The sequence below is a fragment of the Eptatretus burgeri genome, chromosome 8 (genome assembly GCF_056783735.1).
Source record: "Eptatretus burgeri isolate ZD-2024b chromosome 8, Ebu_testis_v1, whole genome shotgun sequence".
In the NCBI taxonomy this organism is placed as follows: Eukaryota; Metazoa; Chordata; class Myxini; order Myxiniformes; family Myxinidae; genus Eptatretus; species Eptatretus burgeri.
In genome coordinates, this window is record NC_140968.1 from 36,170,281 (window position 1) to 36,195,236 (window position 24,956).

At 45.2% G+C, this 24,956-nt stretch overlaps 1 protein-coding gene across 3 annotated transcripts in view; it reads right to left on the reverse strand.

The window, feature by feature from the left end:
* The window catches only part of LOC147021521 (striated muscle-specific serine/threonine-protein kinase-like), a 178,242-nt gene extending 156,686 nt beyond the window's left edge, over positions 1–21,556 (reverse strand). For all 3 annotated transcript variants that reach the window (XM_085891534.1, XM_085891533.1, XM_085891532.1), the window contains exons 1-4: positions 20,980–21,556; positions 7,105–7,197; positions 6,813–6,933; positions 1,973–3,849 (exon numbers count right to left, since the gene is read on the reverse strand). In XM_085891534.1, coding sequence (XP_085747660.1) covers positions 1,973–3,849; positions 6,813–6,933; positions 7,105–7,197; positions 20,980–21,391 — 2,503 coding nt within the window. In that variant the 5' untranslated portion in view covers positions 21,392–21,556. The remainder of the gene's footprint in view (positions 1–1,972; positions 3,850–6,812; positions 6,934–7,104; positions 7,198–20,979) is intronic.
* Positions 21,557–24,956: the final 3,400 nt, after the last annotated feature.

Genomic DNA, 24,956 nt, shown 5'->3' on the forward strand with positions numbered 1-24,956 from the left:
GATCCTCAGCTTCCAGTCCTCTTGATGAACGGATGAATTAAATGGGCCGATGCATCCCCAAATGGATCATGGGGAAGGTCTTCATGAAATGTAAGACTACAGATAACAGCAACCCTGACCATCGATCAGGCAAACCATGAAAAAGTATCCCAAGAAGAAGAAACAACACTCCTGAGACAAACTGTTAGATGGAACAAACATGACTCTGTAATCACTTGAAACCTCCATGACATGATAAAACTAGAACGGGCACTCATAGAGCGCATACCTTCGCCGCCACTACTTTTTTTGTTCTTGGTATGAGTGTGGGGAACTGGTTTCATATGAATGGTCTTATGACACAAACCACATATCTATAATGTCATGACCCCCCCCCCCCGACTTTCCGGGGCTACGGACTAAACAACAATCAACTCACGTCGTTTTGGCGAGTCTTCACTCGCAAGCTCGGTGAATACAACGTTTCAACAAGAGAAGGTAATCTCGTTTGATGCTGGCTTCATGCAAATCGAATAAGAATTGAATGAGTTATGCCGAAAACCGCATATTTTTCAAGGGCGTGACCCCCCCCCCCCGACATTTTACCCCAACCGGTGACATGTGTTATGATGTCATTGTGTCACAAGATTGGGCATTAAATTCTGAACATTTTGGTGCTGGGTTCATGTAAAGCGGACAAGAATTGACCGCGTTATGACAAAAACCGCATATTTTTCAAGGTCGTGACCCCCCTGACCTTTGACCCCTAACCGGTAACAAGAGTATGGGCGTCATTGTGTCATATTGCATATCACAAGATGAGGCGTTGAATTCTGAACATTTTGGCATTAGTTGCATGCAAATTGAATAAAAATTGACCGTGTTATCGTAAAAAGACGATTTTGACCTTTTCGTGACCTTGACCTTGACCTTTGACCCGAACGATCCCAAAATCTAATCGAATGCTTCCTGGCTAATGTCCAATCATCCCACCAAATTTCATGCAATTCGGTTTAATACTTTTTGAGTTATACGAATCACAAGATTACAAATAAGTAAATAAATAAATAAATACACGCCGACCAAAACATAACCTTTCGCAGAATGCGAAGGTAAAAACATTTAAGGAGTCAGTGGGATGGGAGGCAATCAAAACAACAGTTCTTCAAGCCATGAATACTCGTATGGATTACCACAATGGACCAAAAGCACAAAAGCCTTTCATCAATGGGTGGTCAACAGATAATTGTCTGGTACAACTAACGGGTATCCTCATGCATTTAAATAAGGAAACACTTTTAAAGGAGCAATTAGTTCAAGTTCACAAACGTCTAATGACAGGACCTGAGGGATGAGCTGGGATGCCAATTACATGCTTAACACCAAAGACCACAAAATAAGACTACTGGACCTGTAGCTTATCTGGGCCCTGGCCTAATGTTGTAACCAGCGTTTGGTAGCGTTCTGATTGGTGGGTGTGGAGAAGAAGATTTTTGAAGGAATTTATGCGATTTTCCGAGAAAAAATTTTTTACGAAGACCGCCATTTTGATACTTTGGATATCTTTGTCATTTTGTGAAGCAACCTTTAAACTCTGATTCTATTTTGGAAGGGCCCAGGCCAGCAAGTATGAGGTTACAATGGGGGTAATGGCAATTCATATCGGAAAATAACCACCACCACCACCACCCCAGCACAGCTAGATCCATACAGGGTGACGTAAACAAGGCAATGAAGGCAAATACAGAAAGTCACTGAGAAGCTAAACACAAACACCTCAACAAATATACCCACTCGTCCCAGCCATCTGTACTATTCCACAACATCGGCCTACAACTACGTATCCAAATCCCTTTTAAATCACTTCACTCTCTCCTTCCCATCATTGCTTTCAACATCAATCTACTCATAACACTGATGTCAAAAACAGATCAATTTAGGACACCAAATGTAATATCCTGGTCACTAAAAGGAACCCAAAGCAAATCCTTACCTCCCCCTAATTCATCCTCCTTTTCATTTCCAGACACGTCACTTCCTGTTGCCAGCACAGTTGTCTTGCGCCGCTTTCTCTCCTTGCACCGTTGCTTTACAGAGGACCTCTTGTAAGACTCTTTCGAGGACTCAAAGGCATCCGGGCCTTCCATGCCATCTGGAGTCAGCATAAATTTCTGGTCTTCCGCAGCTTCACTGCTCTGACCTGACTTTCTCTGTACTTCGATGTCACCGATCGTTTGCTTAATAGTATGTCTCCCATCCTTTGTTGTGACCGATTTCTGTGCCAATTCATGGTGTTTTGCGATATCACCGGAACATTTCGTCGATTGGGGTCGTCCTACATCTATCTCCTGGTCTCCAGTTTCCTGGTTCAATGCTTGCGGACTATTAACTTCGGTCGACTCGATTTCCATCTTTGCCAAACGATCTCGTTGAGTGGAAGAGTTCTCTGCATCCATTGCCTCCAAATCTGTTTCCAATGAAACTGTGGCTGATGCTTCAGATTTATTTGTCTTTGCGCTTGAGGTCCTGAAAGTAGGATCCATCATGCATTTCTTTCTAACAGGCTGGTACAAATCATTTGACTCGACGCTTTTGCTGATATGAGGGGCATCACCGTCACTTGATACCTGCTCATCGGGATGACGAGTTGCCCGTTGCAGGCTTTCTACTCCTTCTTCTTTATGCGCTTGCAACTTTGATGTGTTCGATTCATCTTCAGCTGCAGGTTCTTCACATATTATGAGCTTCGGTGTTTCGACTAAACTCCGCTTGATGTCAGTTTGGTCTGTGCTTTTGTGTGCTGTTTTCAAGGAACCCTTATTGCTTTCTACGATATTACGTTTTCCTCTCGGCAAAACTTTTCCTTCCAAAGGCTTGTTTTTCCTTCTTGCTGCGGATTCCATCTTCTTTTCATCACGTTCACACTGCATCTCCTTCGATGTAACCTCCATGCCAGATTCCACCAGGGTGGAACTGGGTTTCTTAGAAGGAGGCTGGCATGGCAAAGCTACACCATCAGTTGGCTTTTGTTCAGCGGGGATGTTTGGAGAGGGACAATACTGAGAGTGAGGCTTTGTTGGCGGCACGAGGGACCTGGTCGGTTGTGCCATTTCCGGGAGATTGTCCGAGCAGCGATCTGTAACATTCTCATTATTCCCCGTAATTGCCTGCTTGTTGGAAAGTGTTGTGGACATTTTTATAGGGCTCTTGGACCGCAGATTTATGTTTTCGTTTGGTGGAACTTTCGGTGCCAAAGTATCCTTTTGATTCGGTTCATCATCAGGAGCTTTTTGTTGAGTTTCTTGAGCATCAAAATCCTCCTTTTCAACTTTTTCCTCCAAAGAAGCTGATTTTACTTTGCCCCTGAATGAGGCAAGGCGATCTTGTTTTCTTTTTCCACTCGCTTGTACTTCTTCATCTTCCTGCTTAATCTTGAGGGCAGAGAGCTTGTCAAGGGAATGGCTGCGATTCCGTATCGTGAGAGTAGGTGGAGATTGCTTTGGTTTCTGAAGACTTTCCTTTTTTTCCCGAGTGGTCTGTTCAATCTTGCGTTCAAACATTTTACATCTTTCCTTGAAAGTCGAAGAGAGTGCAGATCGTTGCCATTCGGGAATTTTCAGCTTCTCTTGTAATGGAGAATGACCCAAGCTGTCCAGTTTAGAAGCTCCCGGCGGTTCCTCATCGTCTTCCTTCTCTGCAGAGAGCAGCCCTCTGACAGGAGACCTGGGTGGTTTGTGCACCACTCGTTTCACTTTCACAGGGGCTTTCGGCCCCACAGCTGCAACGGTAATGCTGGGATTCTCGGAGGAAGCAGCGGCAGATTCATCCCTCACACTGCTAACTTGAACTGGAGAAATCAAGGAGTCTGGGCTGAAAAACACAGAGAGCAAATTAAACGTGGCTACATCAAGAACCAACACCAAACAAGAGTGGATGTGATTACCAGGCATTGCGAAGATACGACAAATGACACCGTGTTAGTTAAACGGAGTGTGGGGTCGGGTGGAAAGCACTGTGTATCGGAGCACACCGTCCTTCAGAAGCGTTGTTGAACTGCTTCTGCAAGCATATGGAAGTAACATATCCAAGAATCGTTTTTGAAAGTTTGGTCTCGTATAATAGCTACATTAACTCTGCCGGCAGATCTAACGGCCAAACGGAACTTTAGTTTGGGTACTGGTTCTGCATCAAATAGAAGATAATCAGCGGAGTTTAAAAAAAACATTTTCATTGACCAATGCTATGTTTCTTTTCAAGCGTAGAGCTGTGATGGAGTACTGACATCCGACAAAAAACAAAGTGCAATCCATGTACAAGGGCGGTTCAAGGTTGATGTGGACTTTTAAATCTTATAAAAAAAATCAAAAAGGTAACGTAGTTTGATAAAACCACTTATTTCTCAAAATCTTCCCCTGACGCACATGCACGATCGTCTTGTCGACGGGGTCGTGCTTTCACAGCATATGCACACAAACAACGGGGATCAGTACACAGGCATTTCACGGACATGCGCTTTGACGTCTTCATCATTCGTATTCTTGGAATGATCCAAAGAAGATTAATTCTTTAATCCCAAGGGGACAACCCTGGATTATACAAGGGTCACTTCGTAACTTTCTGACTCATCTCCGCTATAATAATAGTTTCTCCAGGTGAGGGTGAACAATATCATGCAGTAAAGTCATGCTCTCATACATAGCTGGCCATTGTCTCCATATTGCTTGTCTCACTTCGCTGCGTAACAAATCATCACTGTACTGCAGTTCTTTGCATTGATGGTTTTGCCACGTTAAAGAAGTTCTACCTAAATTGAACCGTTAGGGCCCCGGAACAGGATTGCCATAGGCTTTGCGGCCGATGACTGAACGTAGAACGTTTTTGTCGGTGAGGACGAAGAACGTTTCCACTTTAGCCTGGCTCGATTTGGTTTCAATTGATGGACCCAGGTCTCATCGCATTTCACGGTGTTTGTCAATAGATCGATTCCCTCCACCTGGTAGCGTTCTATGAATTCTACTGAAATGGCAACATGAGTTTCCTTTATATTTTATACAACCGTCTAGCTCTAGGCTCATGAAGGAGCTAAATGACAAAGGGCAGCAGGTTAACAAGCTATCAAGATGTACGGAAGGGATGGAGAAACACAGGGAGGAAGGCAGGAGTCACACAAAAACCACCAGAAGTCCTTCAGTACCTACCTTGCACGGACCTCGTTGGATTTCAAGTGAGAATGAATGACCGTTTCTGCACAGGTATTCAACACTGACATCCAATTCATCTGCCATTTCATTTAAAACATTTGCCTGAGTGACTCCATTTGGTTGCACCTGAGAACACTCAAGATCGCTCACCAATTCATGGCCCAAGTTGAACTCAATGAAAAAATGTAAACGCACAGCTACGTGAAGGACGTATGCATCTGCAAGTCGTGCAGACAGTCTCCTGTGAAATCAAGCTGGTTTGATGTTCCCTTTCACAGGAAACTTTAATGACGCAACTCTCGTGTCCGAGCACACATGATTATTTAGCCGCAAACTTTGTTTTGCCGAGAAATCTTTGACCAGTGTTGATGCCTGCTGCTTTGGGTCGACAATCAGACGAGGTCATTGCGCAAAATGACAGCACTGAACTCGTACTGATTTTGCATGCTTGTCGCAATAAAAAGTCCATGTGAACCTTGAACCGTCCTCGTGGAGAAGGTCCAATGCAAGGTGGCAAAGATTTTGACAATCTTTCCCCTCCCCGCACCCGCTCCCTTCCCCAACGTCTGCATACTCCACAATGGATCCCTCCCTACCTTACCAGACTCAGTGGTGTAATGCTGAGAGTGTCTGCCCTGAGTCTGGGAGGTCGATGGTTCAAACACCGGCCGAGTCACACCAAATAATTTTAAAACGGTACATGCTGCTTCCTTGCTTGATGCTCAGCATGTCTTCTCCTTGCGTATGGCAGCTTGGCTGTAAGGTAGCTATCATTTCTTGGAAGCGCAGCTGTGCCGCTGATGCTGTGCCCCTATACCAGTACACTGGTACTCGTTTCGCCAACCTCGGAAGGATGACAGGCTGAGTCGACCCCACCTGGTGTTAATTCAGCAGCCAACAGGGCTCGAACTCAGGACCCTAAGATCCCAAGCCAGCCACCCTAACCACTTAACCGCTAAGCCAACACCAGGCTTGCTCAGCATGTAAAAAGTACAGAGCACAGACAAACAACCGTGGGTTGGCAATCGTGACGCAGGCTTTGAGAGGCCTAATGGCCTCCATTTGCATTGAACTTCCTTGCAAGGCATCTCACACATCACAGTTCAAAACACGTCTCACTTTGAGCATCATGACCATGACGGCAGCATCGAGTTAGTCAGTTAGTTAGTTCTTCGCGACATTCAAACGAAACATCCACTTTGTGGCCGTGACACATTTTCACGACACAACGACATGGTGGATCGTCAGCAGCGTAGTTCCAACTTGGCAAGCTCATGCCGTGCAAGCGCTCTCTCTCTCTCACGGCACCACCCACAGGTAGAAAGGTAGCACCGAGGAGTCACGCACCCTTAACAGATCACCTCACACAAAATGCTTCACGTTGTCATGACTTTCCCCGCCTTGCTCCCCTTCCCTGTCATCCTGAAGAGAAGAAGGAACCGATTTGTCATAGCAAATGATCGGCGGAGCGGGAGCGATTAAAGAGCGCTTACAGCAGTAAAAAGCTTCCCGTGAGCCGGGATCTTGAGAATGCCGCAGAATGCACACTTGGCGAAGGCGGCGTGCGTGAAGTGCGCTTGGATAGTGTGACGCGAGCCCGTGCTGTGCGTGATGTGCGAATGCGGATCGTACGCCGTGCCGTTGTCCATGCTGATTCGGAGTGCGTTGCGGTTCCCGCTTCCCTTCGGTGCTGCATTCTCCAATCCGACGGGCTCACATCCCTCGGTCCATTTTGTCATCGCCTTCGTCTCCACTGCGTGATATCACGACACAGGCGAACACACCGGTGAGCACGAACAGATCCAAGCACACCCTGGTCAACCGTCTTTGTTATCCCCGTACTAGCCATGAAGGAGTTATCATAGCTCACAAACAATAGGACGAGAGGCGATTGGTGTCACCCTTGAATGGTTAGACCCAATACCTGATGTTGCAGAGGCTTTCTCACGGGTCCGAGTGGTGCGTTTAGGAGAGCTGTCTTGACTGGAGTCCCGTGGGCCTGGGCCTGGGCCTGGGCCTGTGAGCCAAAACAAGGGGATGTATGATGAAGGTACGAAGTAAAAGTACGGAAAATGGAGATTGAATTACTGAGGTGGAAAAAAACCTTAATGAATCAGACACGTCATAATGGTGAAAACAACAAACACATATTGTGATCACACGAACCCTGACTATAATTCACGGACTGGTGTTTGTGCGTTTGTTTGTGGGTTTTCTTGTTTGTCACGCTACTCCTCCGACCGTTATGGGCCAATTACATCCAGACTTGCTGCATAGGATCAGCATGACCCCAATTAGTGTTGTGTTTAGGGGTTTTCACTTTGCTGGTGGTCTTGGTGGGAGGGAGACTCTCTATTTGAATGTGTATCGTGTGGCGCCACCTCGAGGTGGGAGACGGTATTACAAGTCTCCACCATTTACAGTGCACAGTATTCCTGTCCCCACGTTTTCCAATTCAGTGAGGTGTTTTGAATTATAACTAGTGGGTATGTGTTTGCTTCATGAACGTAACCTGAGTTATTAATTTTTTCCTATACAGAGCTGTCAGTTACCTATGCACCGCCCAAATAAGGGTATGCGTCAGAAGAACGCGTTCCATGCTTGGAACAAGGATCGCCCGCGGGGCTGGTACTCTGCTGGTCTTGGATAATGCACGGATCTCGTTTGTTCTCCACATACATGTACCGTGTTTCTCTAATGCCACCACTATGGTAAATGACTGTAATAACTTACAAGCCTTATTGTTCTGTAATGATTATATCTGTTTGCCTGGTGTTGGCTTAACGGCTCGAGTGGTGCGCTTGGGATCCTATGGTCCTGAGTTCAAATCCTACTTGGCTGTTGAATTAATACCAGGTGGGGTTGACTCTGCCTGTGATCCTTCCGAGGTTGGCAAAATGAGTGCCATCTTGCTCGTATCCTGTGTTGGAGTGGCGACCCGTCCAGGATTGTACCCAATAGCCAAGGAGTCTCTTTAGGCAGCACCGACGCTCTGCACAGAGTATGGTCCCAATGGATGGATGGATTATCTGTTTGCTGTTGTAATTTGAAGCTTCGGGAAGCAAACATGTTGCTTTGTAAAATTTGGTGTTATATTGGCATCAGGTGCTGTTGGATTTGTTATCGAGTATATCTTAAGGGGCACCTTCACCGAAATGCCATGCACATGGTTGGTCAGATCATGAACCATGCTCAATACAGAGTCTCAGTGCTGCACAAAGCAGTTTCTATGGCTCGGGTTACAATCCTGGATGGATCGCCATGACAACATAGGAAGTTAGGATAGCAATTTGTAATTTGCTCAGGGTGCTGGCGATAGCTCACCTACTCATCACGAAGAACACCGTCGGATCTTTGACATCCACTAACTAATTCCAGCAGACGGGACGCCCGTTCGTTGATGAATCACGCTGCCAAAGACCACCAGGATGGCAGTTTATAGCTGTGCAGAGATTATAACCCAGGCTCGACAGCTTCGAGGTGAGTGTGCGTACCTCATGCTCGAGACCATCCTGCCAGCCACACATGGTGAAGTGAAAAGATTTGTGCAGGATCCAAATACACTGCCTGGCAGGTTAGTGTCGAGGTAGCACACTTACCTTTGAGCTGTCTCCCCTGGGTTGGATTCCCGACCTGACTATAAACCGTCACCCTGGTGTTTCACAAGCAGGGCATTACATCGAGGATGCCATCCTTTGAAGGGATGTTGAACTGTCTGCCATCTGGGACCATTAGCCAGTGGGTGTTAAAGATCCCACGGTCTCTTTCACAACAGTAGTTCATTATGTGCCAGTTTCACATGGTAGACCCCTCCCCGTCCCACCATGGAATATTTTCAAGCAGGAAGTTCTACAATATGGTGAATGGTGGAATCATGGACGAAACTTGTAATATGCTTCAACATTGTAGAGTCAATAATTCGCAAAGAAATTTGGATAAGCTGTTCAATTATTAATGTGGTGGTTTTTGGCGTGGGAAGATGTGGGCAAGGCACCACATCGGGCGCATTGTGCTCCATGTCACGTACTGTCAACCGGAGAACATGTTGACAAAGAGCGAGCTTCGGAGTGTGGATGAACACATGATGTTCGCATGTGCATTGGTGAATGTTGTGCCATGATGTCGATTGAATGATCGTATTTTTCTCCCCATTGCATTTTTTTCATCCATGGTAGTTTATCTCCCATGGTAGTTTATCCACCATGGTCGTTAATCCTCCATGATAGTTTATCCCCTATGGTAGTTTATCCACCATGGTCGTTAATCCTCCATGATAGCTTATCCCCTATGGTAGTTTGTCCCCTATGATAGTTTATCCTTCATGGTAGTTTACCCCTCATGATAGTTTATCCCCTATGGTAGTTTGTCCCCTATGTTAGTTTATCCTCCATGGTAGTTTACCCCTCATGATAGTTTGTCCCCTATGGTAGTTTATCCTCCATCGTAGTTTACCCCTCATTATAGTTTATCCCTTATGGTAGTTTATCCTCCATCATAGTTAATCCCTCATGGTAGTTTATCCCCTATGGTAGTTTATCCTCCATGGTAGTTTACCCCTCATGATAGTTTATCCCCTATGGTAGTTTATCCTCCATCGTAGTTTATCCCTCATGGTAGTTTGTCCCCCATGGAAGTTTACCTCCCACAGTAGTTTCTCCCCCATGGTAGTTTACCCCCCAAGATAGTTTATCCCCCATGATAGTTTACCCCCCCCCCCGAAAGTTTATCCCCTATGGTAATTTACCCCCCATGGTCGTTTACCCCCCATAATAGACTGACCCCCCATGATCCCCATGGTAGTTTACCCCGCATGATAGTTTATTCCTATGGTAGTTTACCCCCCATGGCATTTTACCCCTAATGGTACTTTATCCTCCATCGTAGTTTACCCCCCATGGAACTTTATCCTCCATCGTAGTTTACCCCCAATGGTAGTTTATCCTCCATCGTAGTTTACCCCCCATGGTCGATTATCTCCAACGGTAGTTTATCCCCCGTGGTAGTTTATCCTCCATCATAGTTTACCCACCATGGTAGTTTATCCCTAATGGTAGTATGTCCTCCATGATAGACTATTCCCCATGGTAGTTTACCCCCCATGGTAGTTTATCCCCCATGGTGGTTTACCCCCCCCCCATGGGAGTTTACCCCAATGATAGTTTATCCCTTCGGTAGTTTACCCCCCACGGTAGTTTATCCCCCATGGTAGTTTATCCCCCATGGTAGTTTATCCCTCAAGGTAGTTTACCCCCATGATAGTTTATCCCCCATGGTAGTTTACCCCCCCCCATGGGAGTTTACCCCAATGATAGTTTATCCCTTCGGTAGTTTACCCCCCACGGTAGTTTATCCCCCATGGTAGTTTATCCCCCATGATAGACTATTCCCCATGGTAGTTTACCCCCATGGTAGTTTATCCCTCAAGGTAGTTTACCCCCATGATAGTTTATCCCCCATGATAGTTTATCCCTTCGGTAGTTTACCCCCCATGGTAGCTTATCCAGCATGGTAGTTTATCTACCATGGTATTTTACCCCCCAATCCATAACATCCTACGCGTTCATCCGTACAGCAGCAACAGCACCCACGTCTCTGCAGCACAACAAGCTACTTCGTTGTCAACAATTAACATGAACTAAAAACAAGGACAAACCAAGAGGTTTCCCTGTCGAGTGCAATAAGAACATAGAGTTAATTTAAATTCACTGCGTGGTTGTTTTCTTGGGTAAAAATCCACCAGATGGTAGAGCTCCTGGGGATAGCTTTACCATATGGCAGTTTTTACAGCTGAGAGATTTCTGACATGCAACAATGGCACATCCTGGCCAAATCCCAAAGCACTCCCCCAATACTGGGACACCAGAAACGACAGCACCCTCTAATGAAGTGGTGACCTGCACTACATCCACAGTACATCATCAACCTGGGAAACAATCACAAATTGTTGTGGACACACCCTTCTACTTCTTCAATGAACTTGACACTTACAACACAGGACCATGGCACGAAGGTGGTCCTTTCGACAAACGCACCAACAAATCAATATAACTGGTGAATGGGAGACAATAAAGATACTGTGAAACAGAAAGAACGTGACAATGAACATTCACAACCAAACAAAACCTCACTACCAGTCCGATGCATGATGTGTCCACGTCAAGTTGATGTCAGTGTGTCTAATATTACAAACAAACGATTCAACGTTCGTAAACGAGGGAAGGTAAACGAGCAATACAATGACAACGTCAAGGGTTCAACTGCTGATCCTGTTCAACATCACAGGAAGGAGTGATTTTGGACCATCAAGGCAACCGCCAATCACTCCCAAGAGCTTGGTGTGGGCTTAGCGGTTAGGGTGGCTGGTTTGGGATCTTCGGGTCCTCAGTTCAAGCGTTGTTGGCTGCTGAATTAGCACCAGGTGGGGTTGACTCCGCCTGCCATCCTTCTGAGGTTCGTGAAATGACTACCAGCGGAGAGGTGGAGAGGGCACAGCATCAGTGGCACAGGTGTGCTTCCAAGAAATGATAGCTACCCGGCAGCCAAGCTGTGCCATACGCAAGAACAGAACAGAACAGATTCACAAAGAAGGTCGATTGGACCCAAACTCAGGACAATAAACATTGTGCAATCTTATTTAAATGGGCACAATGACGTCACTGGGAGGGAAAGTTTAATTATTAATTAGGATGGAAATTAAGGTATATTTCAGTGTGAGTAAATGCCAGCTTTTCAGAAGCTTTCTGTCCAAGTCTCTTTAAAACACAATGAACACGACAACAGTTCCAGCTTATTGTTTAACTCTTTTCAGTTTCAGCCATTGATGATGTCAACTGAAGATGTTCTCCATAAGGAGGAAGGGGATTCGGGTCAGGGGTTACTCATCAAGAGTTCCGATGTAGACTGCACAGGTAGTACACCTGCTTTTGAGCTGTCTCGCCTGTGTTCGAGTCTCAACCTGCCTTCAACCCGTCGGATTGGTGCTTCGGAGCGTCCCTCGTCGGATGAACGTTCAACTGAGACGATAGTTCTTGAGCATGAGTTGGTGAACGATTAAAATCCCACGTGATGAGGAGGTAACTTATCATCTGCACCATGAACAAATTCCATAGATTCTTGCCCTAATCTACAAGGGGCACTGCATCGGTTGCACAGTCATGTTTCATAGCAACGATGCTCCCAGCAGCCTCTTGCTGCATCAGTAGAGAGGATCGTCATCAAGAGGATGAGATTTGTCCTTGAAAACCCCGAAATGGTTTCATTCATATTCAAGTGGAGAAATCGTTGCAAACATTGTCCTATCCGTGAAAACGTGAACCACACCTGCGGAAGGATAAACACCGTCAGTTCGAAACACACGGAGGAATCCATCCTGCTGGTCATTTCATGATTGGAACGCATTTAACCCCAACACAGGAAAAATAATCACCCGAACAAAAATCTTAAAAACAGGTGATCTAACAGGTGAGTGAACAATCAGGTGATTGAACAAACAGGCGATTGAACAGGTGAGTGAACAGGTGATTGAGTCAGTGATTAAACAAGTGATTTAACAGGTAAGTTATCAGGTGAGTGAACAGGTGATTGAGTCAGTGAGTAAACAAGTCATTTAACAGGTAAGTTATCAGGTGAGTGAACAGGTGATTGAGTCAGTGATTAAACAAGTGATTTAACAGGTAAGTTATCAGGTGAGTGAACAGGTGATTGAGTCAGTGATTAAACAAGTCATTTAACAGGTAAGTTATCAGGTGAGTGAACAGGTGATTGAGTCAGTGATTAAACAAGTCATTTAACAGGTAAGTTATCAGGTGAGTGAACAGGTGATTGAGTCAGTGATTAAACAAGTGATTTAACAGGTAAGTTATCAGGTGAGTGAACAGGTGATTGAGTCAGTGATTAAACAAGTCATTTAACAGGTAAGTTATCAGGTGAGTGAACAGGTGATTGAGTCAGTGATTAAACAAGTGATTTAACAGGTAAGTTATCAGGTGAGTGAACAGGTGATTGAGTCAGTGATTAAACAAGTCATTTAACAGGTAAGTTATCAGGTGAGTGAACAGGTGATTGAGTCAGTGATTAAACAAGTCATTTAACAGGTAAGTTATCAGGTGAGTGAACAGGTGATTGAGTCAGTGATTAAACAAGTCATTTAACAGGTAAGTTATCAGGTGAGTGAACAGGTGATTGAGTCAGTGATTAAACAAGTCATTTAACAGGTAAGTTATCAGGTGAGTGAACAGGTGATTGAGTCAGTGATTAAACAAGTGATTTAACAGGTAAGTTATCAGGTGAGTGAACAGGTGATTGAGTCAGTGATTAAACAAGTCATTTAACAGGTAAGTTATCAGGTGAGTGAACAGGTGATTGAGTCAGTGATTAAACAAGTGATTTAACAGGTAAGTTATCAGGTTAGTGAACAGGTGATTAAGTAAGTGATTAAACAAGTGATTTAACAGGTAAGTTATCAGGTGAGTGAACAGGTGATTGAGTCAGTGATTAAACAAGTGATTTAACAGGTAAGTTATCAGGTGAGTGAACAGGTGATTGAGTCAGTGATTAAACAAGTGATTTAACAGGTAAGTTATCAGGTGAGTGAACAGGTGATTGAGTCAGTGATTAAACAAGTGATTTAACAGGTAAGTTATCAGGTGAGTGAACAGGTGATTGAGTCAGTGATTAAACAAGTGATTTAACAGGTAAGTTATCAGGTGAGTGAACAGGTGATTGAGTCAGTGATTAAACAAGTGATTTAACAGGTGAGTTATCAGGTGAGTGAACAGGTGATTGAGTCAGTGATTAAACAAGTCATTTAACAGGTAAGTTATCAGGTGAGTGAACAGGTGATTGAGTCAGTGATTAAACAAGTGATTTAACAGGTGAGTTATCAGGTGAGTGAACAAGTGATTGAACAAGTGACTGAATACGTGTTGAACAGGTGATTGAACAGGTTATAGAGCAGGCGACTTAACAAGTGCGTGAACAGGTGAGTGAAGAGGTGATTTAATAGGTGAGTTAGCAGGTGAGTGAACAAGTGATTGAACAGGTGAGTGGTAAGGTGTTGAACAGGTGATTGAGTATGTGAGTGAACAGGTGATTAAACAGGTCAGTTAACAGGTGATTGAACAGATGAGTGAACAGGTGAGTGAACAGATGATTGAACAGGTGAGTGAGTAAGTGATTAAACGGGTGATCTGACAGGTGAGTGAACAGATGATTGAACAGGTGAGTGAGTAAGTGATTAAACAGGTGAGTGAACAGGTGATTGAATAGGTGAGTGATCAGGTAATTAAACAAGTAATTTAACAGGTGAGTTATCAGGTGAGTGAACAAGTGATTGATAAGGTGTTGAACAGATGATTGAACGGGTGATTGACTATGTGAGTGAACAGGTGATTAAACAGTTGAGTGAACGGGTGATTGAACAGGTGAGTGAACAGGTGATCTAAGAGGTGAGTTCACAGATGATTGAACAGGTGAGTGAACGAGTGATTGAACAGGTGATTGAGTTTGCAAAAACAAAGGACACGATCTCCTCAATGTGAAGAGCGAAGTGCTGCAGTTACGTGCATTCGAAATAACATTTATCATTTGCCTAGAACACGATGTTTTTCCGATTGGCTGATGAATAATGATAAAATTAATGTTTCCTTGTACATGGTTTATAGCAAAACGCGAACGTCTCTCGGGTCGTCGCTCGACGACCACACTCAACACACGTGGACTTGAAACAACCGCAGGCGTTGTGGTCAACATCCCAAGCGCGCTGTACACAAGCACGTGAAGTTTAACGTGGAGGTGGGGAGGGACGGCGTGTTACGGGGGGTGCGGGGGGGGTACGGGTGCGCAGGCCAGTTCCACCTTTAAATAGAGCCCGACACATGGCACCGTGCCTGACGGAAAGGACAGGTGCTCGGTGGTTAAGCCAGTCACGATTTGCGACACTGAGACACCTCACCACGGACACAGCAAGCTCGGCTCGGGTCGCACGTGGGACTTGGGGTCGGGGAGAGGGAGGGAGGAGGGGAAGGTGACCTCACTTGGACGATTCGCACGTAAGCAAGTTCAGATGCAAACATGAACCACCTGGGATGTGTCGTGTTTCATCAAGAGGAAGCACGGCACAGGGCACAACACTACACCGTGCACACCGGACGACCCAAAATTGGATCCGTTTTGCCCTCTTTTTACTGTAAGCCGAGTCTAAGGGTTTTATAAGGGTTTGACAGACATTACGACCACCAGCATTGAACAGGAGGGTTCAAACTATGACCATTAGAGGGTTTTTGTACACAAAGTCGAGGCTTGTGGAGGAGCAGAATCATAGAACAGATCAGGATGTCATGCAAACAAAGGAACAATAGAAGAGGGTGGGGGGGCATACAGCAGGGATGAGGGCATGGGTCGGTTGTAAGCTTTCTTGGCCAATTTTTACCTCCGCCACTGCAGATGGACAGAGGTTATCTTTCAACCGCTGTCTGTGAGCATGATATCTCACTAAGTTATGGACGGATTCGGTCAAAACTTGGTGGATAGGTTGGGTATGTGACAAGGACGAATTGGTTCAAGTTTGGTGAAAATCCGAATCAGGATCCGAGGGTTTGCTGAAATTTTGAAAGTGATTTTTCACCATTGAGACATCGGACCAAAAACGATATATATGATATTTCTAAGAGTTGTGGTCGGATTTGGACGAAACTTGATGGATGAGTTCGGTATGTGACGAGAACAAGTCGATTCGATTTTGGTTCAGATCCGAATTCAGATACGACCCATCAGTGACATACAAAATGTAAACTGTTCAGCCTGACGGAGGTACGTGCTCTACGGAATTCCGTTCTAGTTGTTGATGTGAACCAGGTAGTTTGAAATTGGTGGTTATAATAATGAGTAACAGGAAATAAAATAATCTTGGCCTTTTTCAAATTAAATTTGAACCTCACTCCGGTCTTTACGGCCACACAGATTTAGTCACAAAAATGTTACCAATTTTAATTGTTTACTAAATCTTCTGTTTTTCATAAAAGAACTCCGAAAGTTTTGTTTGACTGTAACAAATGTTTGAAACGTCCTCATCGAAATCTTGCACTCTTACAGATACGTATAGAATAGTTTCTGACTTAAGAATGAAGTGTTTCACTTGAGACTCTGGCCATAATGCTCATTACAGCATCTTTGAGTTCAGTAATGTTCATTGAGTTCTCTTTGAAAATATTTTCCTAAACAAATCTCCACAAAAAAAAAAAATTCCAAAGGGAAGAGGTCAGGAGATCTTGGAGGCCAAATAAATCCAGATCAGTAGGAAATTAATCTGCCAGGAAGGTGATTATTGAGGTCGCTACATGTGCAGTGACTCCGTCCTGTTCAAACCAAGCAAACATAATAATAATAATAATAATAATAATAATAATATAAAAATAATAATAATTATTATAACTGAAATGTCAAAATTCATTTGCTACAAACAATTTGACATGCTTGCTCCACCTAATTCACTACATTTGACATTTTTACCTAAAATGTTTTTCAAATCAGGTATATTTTTGTGACTCAGCCTGTACATGCTTAATCAACAAGTGTTGCTGCCGTTTCATTCACAAGGAGCAAGAGATACCTACCTATAGTTCCCCCCCCCCTCCAACCTCCCTCTTCCCACAATCGTCCCACATGAAGCACCCTCCAATAGCCTGATGTATAACAACAATTAGAAATCAAGCTTGGTGTTGGCTTAGTGTTTAGCATGGCTGGCTTACGATCCTAGGGTCCTGAGTTCGAGTCCCATTGACTGCTGAATTAACACCAGGTCGGGTTGACTCTGCCTGTCATCCTTCTGAGGTTAGCGAAATGAGTACCAGTGTACAGGTAGAGGGGCACAGCATCAGTCGCACAGCTGTGCTCTGAGAAATGATAGCTACCTAGCAGCCAAAGCTGACATATGCAAGAACAGAACAAGAAAAAGAGCAATCAGAGATTGCAGACCTTTGCCAGGACTTCCTTTGAGGTGTATTTTTATTTATTTATCGATTTTAGGGTAGATGCAATATAGCTGCCAAACGATGTGACCTATGATATCATAGGTGTGAATCTTTTATTCCTCATGGATAGACGGTCATCTGTGTAAAGTTATGTCTCAATCTGTTCCGCCACTTCAGCAAAGTAGATTTTTGAAGGTTTAAAAAAAAACAAACAAAAAAAAACAATATGGCTGCCACACCACGTGACCTATGACATCATAATGATCATTAAAACATTCTACATGAGTAATCGCACCAATGGTGAAAACTAAGTCTCAATCCGACAAGCGGTTGCGGAGAAAAACATGAAAGTTCTGTGCAGACAAACAAACAGACAAACAAACAAACAGACAAACAAACAAACTGACAAACAAACAGACAAATGAAAAATCGTGCTAAGCATGACACTTGGCGAATTAGTTGACCTTTCCGTGTGGTGGTCCCAGCTGTAATGTCATGGAATGTGTGGTGTTTATTTGTTCGTACATTAATAAAATGACGCGACGTCACAAATAACAATTATCAGGCGCGCGTTGTCATGGTAACGGCAGCAGATTGAAAATTTTCACAACTCATTTAAAGCCACCATGTGACATTCAACAACTTATCATCGGTGCTTGTTGCCTTCATTCTGATCGTAGAAAATATTTGAAAATACCAAGGAACATTGCTTTTAAACCAGCTTTACGATCCCGTTATCAGGTTTGAAATGTGTTGTAAAACAAAAATGTGTATTTTATATGTGTGTTTTTCATGTTATGGGTGACCCTAACCTTGACCTTGGGTCAATTTCGATCAAACTTTGTACACATGTTAATATTACATGCATAAATAGACTATAAGTTTCAGTATAAGTGCAAAACTGTTTGAGAAATAGTCATGTGTAATTCACAAAATTCCCCATTGGTTTATAATGGGCGATAATATAAAGTGATGCAGAATCCAGATGTGATATTGAACATCACCAAAAGTCACATATCTTTTTGCACTGTGGATTTCTATCAGCTGTTAAAATTTCATCCAAATCGGTTAAGAATTGTGACCTGTAGGACGAATATAATTTTTTTAAATCATGAAAATAGTGAAAAACTTTGACGTCATATGCTTGCGAAAACTGTGCATAATTTTTACTGACATGCATTTTAAAACATTTAGATATTCCATTGAAGTTTGTTTTGGCGTCAACAGGTAGTCGTTACGACTTCCGGTTACTGAGTTATGTTCAAAAGCTTGTTTTCAGCTTTTTTTTGACGTAACGTCGTGACGTTAAGTGCGATTATGACGTGATTTGATCCCAGACTATTTCAGCAAGATTGGCTATCTCGTGTTAAAATTTGAGAACGGTTGCTTCAGTAGTTTCGGCTGCACACGAGCGTAAATATTTTTGTTAAAATGACGTCAATAGGCAAAACTTTGACGTCATACGCTTGCGAAAACTATGCGTAATTTGTAATAAGATGCATTTAGTAATCATTTAGATATTTGAATGAAATTTAATTTGGCGTCAACCGGAAGTCGTCGACTTCCGGTCACTGAGTTATGTCCAAAAATGTGTTTTCACGTTGTGTGACGTCCCGTCGTGACGTTTAGTCCGATTAAGACGGGGTTTGGACGCGGACCGTCTCAGGTGGATTGCCTATCAGGTGTAAAATTTTAAGAACGACTGGTCCAGCCGTTTGGGTTGTAGACGACCGAACAAACAAACAAACAAACAAACCAACAAACGGAACAGACCAACATACTTGAAAAAAATCCAAGATTTCGCCAAGTAACAAACGGACCCAAATGCAACACCCTCTCAGTTGGCGAGGGTCACTAGAAATCACCTGTAAGACCATTGTGATTAGAAAGGTGTGATATTTATTGATATATCCACCTCTTAAATTCATCTCAATGCATTCAGAGAGTGTGGCACTCGATTCGGTGCAAGGGGGTGTTCCAAAAACTCAAATAACAAGGTGGATAATATATAAATTATTATTATTATTATCCCCCGTTGGACTAAGTCCGAAATGGGGGCTTATGGATTGGGTCCTGTGCATCCGATTGTCCGTCCGCAGCCATATCTCAGACATGTAGGGACTGATTTTGTTCAAACTTGGCAAAAAGACAATACATGATGGTGTACATATGCACATCATACATGATGGTATAGATATACACATCATACATGGTAGTATACATATACACATCATACATGATGGTATACATATGCACATCATACATATGCACATCATACATGATGGTATACATATGCACATCATACATGATGGCATACGTATGCACATCATACATGATGGCATACGTATGCACATCATACATGATGGTATACGTGCGCCATTTCATCTGCAAAAAACACCCGATGTTGAACACGCCCTCAACCATTTCTCGGACATGCATTTACTGATGTTATTCAAACTTATCACACAGCTAAATAACGATGGGTTACACATATATATATATATATATATATATATATATATATATATATATATATATATATATATATATATATATATGCACGTCACTTAGCACACAGATAACGAATGACAGCTTACACACGCACGTCATTTTGTTTCGACATCAGATCCAACATGGCCGACTGGCGGCCATTTTCGTCCTTAAACGTGTCCGCAACCATTTCTCAGACGCGCACGGTTCGGTTTTATTCAAACTTGGCACAAGCACAGTGCATGATGGCGTGCACGTGCACTTCATCTTATTTTGCGATCTGATCAAAGATGGCTGACCGGTAGATTGGCGGCCATTTTGTTTGTACATTAATATGGGCTAGGCCTTTAAGTCCGAACAGCAAAATTACTAAAACCACAGCTGGGCTTTGACTTTTTACGTCTTTTTTTACTAGTTTAACATGCAGCCTGTAACTTCTGGTTGTATCATCGCTGGGAGCGTGGCAGTGCCACTAATGCAGTGCCCCAGTTCCCAGTAAGCTGTTACTCATTTTGCCGACCTCACAAGGATGACGACTGAGTCAACACACCTGGTGTTATTTAATGGCCACAGGGGCTTGAGCTCAAGACCCTAAGATCTAATTGCAGCCACTTTAACTGTCAAGTCAACACCAAGCTTGATATATTAATAAAAACACGTTTATAAATTTTATTATTAATTATATGATTGAAGAATAAAGGAAACTTATCGGTGCATCTTGATGGACTATTGTATCTCGTTCGTAGAACGTTTCCAAGTCCCCTCGTACAGGTGTACTGCTGAGAATTCCACGAAGGCACGGCAGAGGTCGTGGGTTTGCGACACGTGGTACAAACGGATAACTTGGACACAGGTAAATGTGATCGAAGTGCCGTACGTTCAATGTCCGTTGTAAAATGAGCCAAAGCGATTGATTAATGTCCCTCGTGGAAGTTAAAGCTCTCCACAGCCTGTCCGGTTCATGTGTGCTTGGCAAAAACAAGGCACGTGATGTAAGTACGTATTAAATGAACATGCACGCACTAGTTCGTTTTCGCCACCGTACGGCGGAGTTAAGAAGACGGGGACACCTTGTTGGCATTTTGTGGACCATCTGGTAGTGAATGGACCATCTTGGGGGGGGGGGGGCAGCACAGCACTTTTTCCTTTAATATCACTTATTGGACTTCACTGCAGGCTCGACCGGGTCTTTTAAATTTTAAAAGACCATAGACATAGTGACTCTAACCGAGTTTATGTTATTGTTAATTAGTGAATGGAGGTTAATTAGGGGCACCGCTTGCGGTTACTACACAGCAAGTCGGGGATGCCGTCGGAACCCCGCAAGACCTCCCGCGCACCTGCAGACATGACGATCCGTGCGCTCGTCCGAGCGTCGCCCGCCGAGTTCACGGCCACGCACGTGTACAGTCCGTCGGTCCGCACGCGCAGACACGTGTCCTCGTCGGGCCAAGGGTCGCGCAAGGGCACGCCGTCTTTGAGCCACGACAGCGTGGGACGCGGGTTTCCCTGCAAAGCCACCCGCAGGTTCACGGAGCGACCCGCAACCAGCGCGCAGTCCCGGAGCCCGGTGGTGAAGGTGGGCGGGCTGGCTTGTCGGAGCCCGTGCGAGCCCATGGCGCCCCCCCTTGCTCGTTTTGCCGGGATGTTCGAGGCGTCCGTCGCCACGTCCCCTGCGGATCCAGTGCGGTGCCGCTGCCCGTTATCGCCGCCGGGCGCCGGGCACGTTTCTTTGCCTCTTTGGCGGATCATTGCGGGGGAGGTAAAAGTTTCCGCACGTGGGGTTGTGCTGGTCCCGGCGCCCGAGCGACACGCGCGACCTCCTGCTCAGGAAGATCTAGTACTCGGGGAGGATGTCATCCGTGCAGGAGCGCGCACCGATAAACCGCACGGCCGTCTCCCCCCGTACGTTGAACGTTGTATTTTTAGGCCAGCTCTTGGCGCGTCAAATTTCAGCCAGAGAGCTCACCCCCGACCCACCCCCTCCCTCTTCCTCCCGAGTTCTGTCCGGATCTGGATTCAGTGTGCGAGACTTTTCTAGACCCAGGTCGAGTGTGTCCGGATGGTTGCTCGTTTATCCAGACCAAGGCACACCTGTTCAAGCACCACGACACTGCGTTGGATGAAATTGGACCTGTGATCTTCCAGAATCCAGATCCACTCCGTGACTGCCAGCTCCTTATCTCCACCTGCTGGCGACGGTTCAGGACAAACGCTTTATATGGACACACTCACACGATGCGTTGACTCAGGGTGAGCCAGAGTTCAGGTCTGCGAGGTTTACTGAGAGCCGTTGAATTCAAGGTCCCATTTACTCCATTCATTGTGAACCTCATATATATATATACATCAACCGTTGTCCGCAGAAAATGTACCATGAAAAACGAAAATACTTCATTTAATCCTTCTCGATTTATTACGTACACAGACAGTCGAGGGCAAATAATGAAGGGGAACAACACGATCTTACTTTCCAAGCTGTCTGCTCGTGGTGTTCAGGGACCCCTCGTGGAATGGTTATCATATTTTGTCTGTGAGGGGGAAACAACTCGTGCTTGAGGACATTATTTGTCGTGATCTGTCCTGAGATCTGACTCGCCTTTGGCCTCCTAATCTGTCCTCATCGGACCGGACCGCGTCTCCAAACTGGCCTTGGTATTCTCCCCAGAGCAATAGCCAGAGCAGAGGTATTCTCCAGCGAACAAGACCGTCATCATGGAGTACGAGTCCCGACTCTGCACTTCCTTGCTCCCCTGGAGGTAATTCAGTCCAATTCTCTCCGTGTTGTTGGCATATCTCAGGACGAGCCTGTTATATGCCTGGTGTTGGCTTAATGGTTCGGGTGGCAGGCTTTGGAGCCAAGGGTCCTGAGTTCAAATCCTGCTCAGCTGTTGAATTAATACCAGGTGGGGTTGACTCGGCCTGTCATCCTTCCGAGGTCGGCAAAATGAGTGACGGCATGCAGGGTGTACTGTGTCGGAGTGGCGACCCATTCAGGATTGTGCCCAATAGCCAAGGAGACTGCTTAAGCAGCACCAACGCTCTGCACAGAGTCTGGTCCCAATCTCCTCCTCCCTTTGTATCGTAAAGTACTCCAACAATGAAGAATTCAATATTCTCCAACGGTTTTATTCAACTCAACATCGGAACGTAACAAGCTTTGCACTCCACACCTCCCTACGTCTCACCCCGAACTCCTTCTCTCCTACTCGCCCCCTCGAGCGTCCAGTCGATGCACAACACCACAGAGGCCGAGTCCCAAAGTCTGCTTCGCGCCCACTGCAGGTAAAATGGTGGACTCTTAATTTTCTATCACCTCACTCCTCCCACCATCTCTTCTTGCTCGGTGGCTTAACGCAGAGAAATCAAAGGATTGTTACATGTCGGCCAAAAGTGTATTTTTTGCACGATGCTTGACTGGAGTTCTGAGAGCAAGGAAATCCACGGCTGCAAGGCGCAAGCTCAATTCTTCATTTGACGGATTTTATTCCATTTTTGCTGACAGGTTTGTGTGAAGCCAATTTCTCGTGCTTTTGAAATGGCCCCAGTACAGACAGATACATGGACACTTCTGAAAAAGTTGTCGTCATAGTGTTGCAGGGCCGGGTATCGGCCGCGAGCACGACCGCTAGATGGAGCTGCAAGTCAGCCCGACCGATCGCCCGGAATGTATAGGTCATTCCCCGGATAACTCTGGAGCCGACGGGTCCTCTATCGGACCGAACTCGCCAACACGTCACCCGTGTGGAATAGGGTGAATAGCCAAATTTCTATATACCTAAGTATCCACGCGGGAAATGTACCGGGGAAATTCACCCTCGGCCGACTTTGTCCGAATCGAGTCGCGATCGCCGACTTGGATCCGGCGTAACCGAGCGGAATTACCAAAGTCGGGCCGGACAAAATGAACAATTTACCAACACTAATCCTCAAACACGCGTCATGTCGAACCAATGAAAGAAATACAAAACGAGCTGATACATTCAACAATTGGGGTACTTATTCAACAATAATGGGGGGAATTAGGGGAGCACGTAAGAGGCAGAATTAAACCGAATATCAGACAGTGCACGTATGTACAGACAAAAGCACTTAACAGTTTACTACTTAGAGGACTGGCGCCACAAACACACACACGCACACACACCCAAAGAATCGGACCAATTGGTCTTTATTTGGATCTCCAGCCCGGAGGACAGTCGGGCTGAAGAAGAGGACAGTCGGGCTACCTGGCCGCGAGCGCATGGCTGGCGTCCACTCCTTCCCGGAGCTCCGGTCACCCAAGGATGGACCAGCGCAGCCGAACCCAGTTGAGGTGCGTCGAGGTGATCACCCAAGCTCGCGATCATTCGGAGGAGGAGGAGGCGGAGGCGGACGAGGACCAGGACTGATGACCAGGACGGTGGAGAAGTCTCTTCTTTAATTCCCTTCAGACCAGCCGTCTGCGCTTTTTATTTCGTTCTCCCCCACGGAAGGGGGGGGTGGTGTCTCTGCCCTCCCCGCTTCTCCACACCAGACGGCCTTCTGCGCAGAATCCCTCGTCGCCCTGTCACTGGCCAGTTTTGGCGTGCATATCCTCGCCGTCGCTCTCACTGGCCAAAACGGGCGGCAAACCCTTTGATTGGCCACGTGGCGTGGTGACATCACTTGGACCGCCCCTCACAGAGTCGGGGAAGTCCGATTGGCCGAGCGACGGTCACGTCACTCGATGCATCCCGATTAGTCGAGCACCACCGCGATGCTCCTCCTTTAACTCCGCCCTCGTACGTGGCAGAATGCATCGAGATAATGGTGTCGGGCAGAACGAGGTGAAGGTGTGGCTGGCGTCGATTGGGGTGTTGAAGTAAACGAAACGAAAACCTATTAAAATAACTTCACAGCGCATTTACATTTATTTACCCATTAGACAAGGGATGGGAGCTATCTATAAAACACATACTTACCGATATAACTAATCTATAGGACCTGAATGTTGTGTGCGATAGTTTTCCAAATTCGTAACAATAGCACGTGTTGATAGTGAGCTTGACATTCGATTTTGATAAATATGGAAGCAGTCCACATGGTGAAATTCAAAATGGCCACCACCGAAGGTGAATGGAGGTAATGTTTTCACCCCTGTTTGTTTGTCTGTCTGTGTGTGGATGGGATATCTCAAAAAGTTGTGGATGGATTCGGACGAAATTTAGTGGAGAGGTTGGGTGCGTGACAAGGACAAACTGATTCGATTTTGGTGAAGATACAAATCTGTATCTAAGAATATTTAAAGTGATTCTTCACCATTGAGTGATGGGACTAAAACGATATGTAACACAAT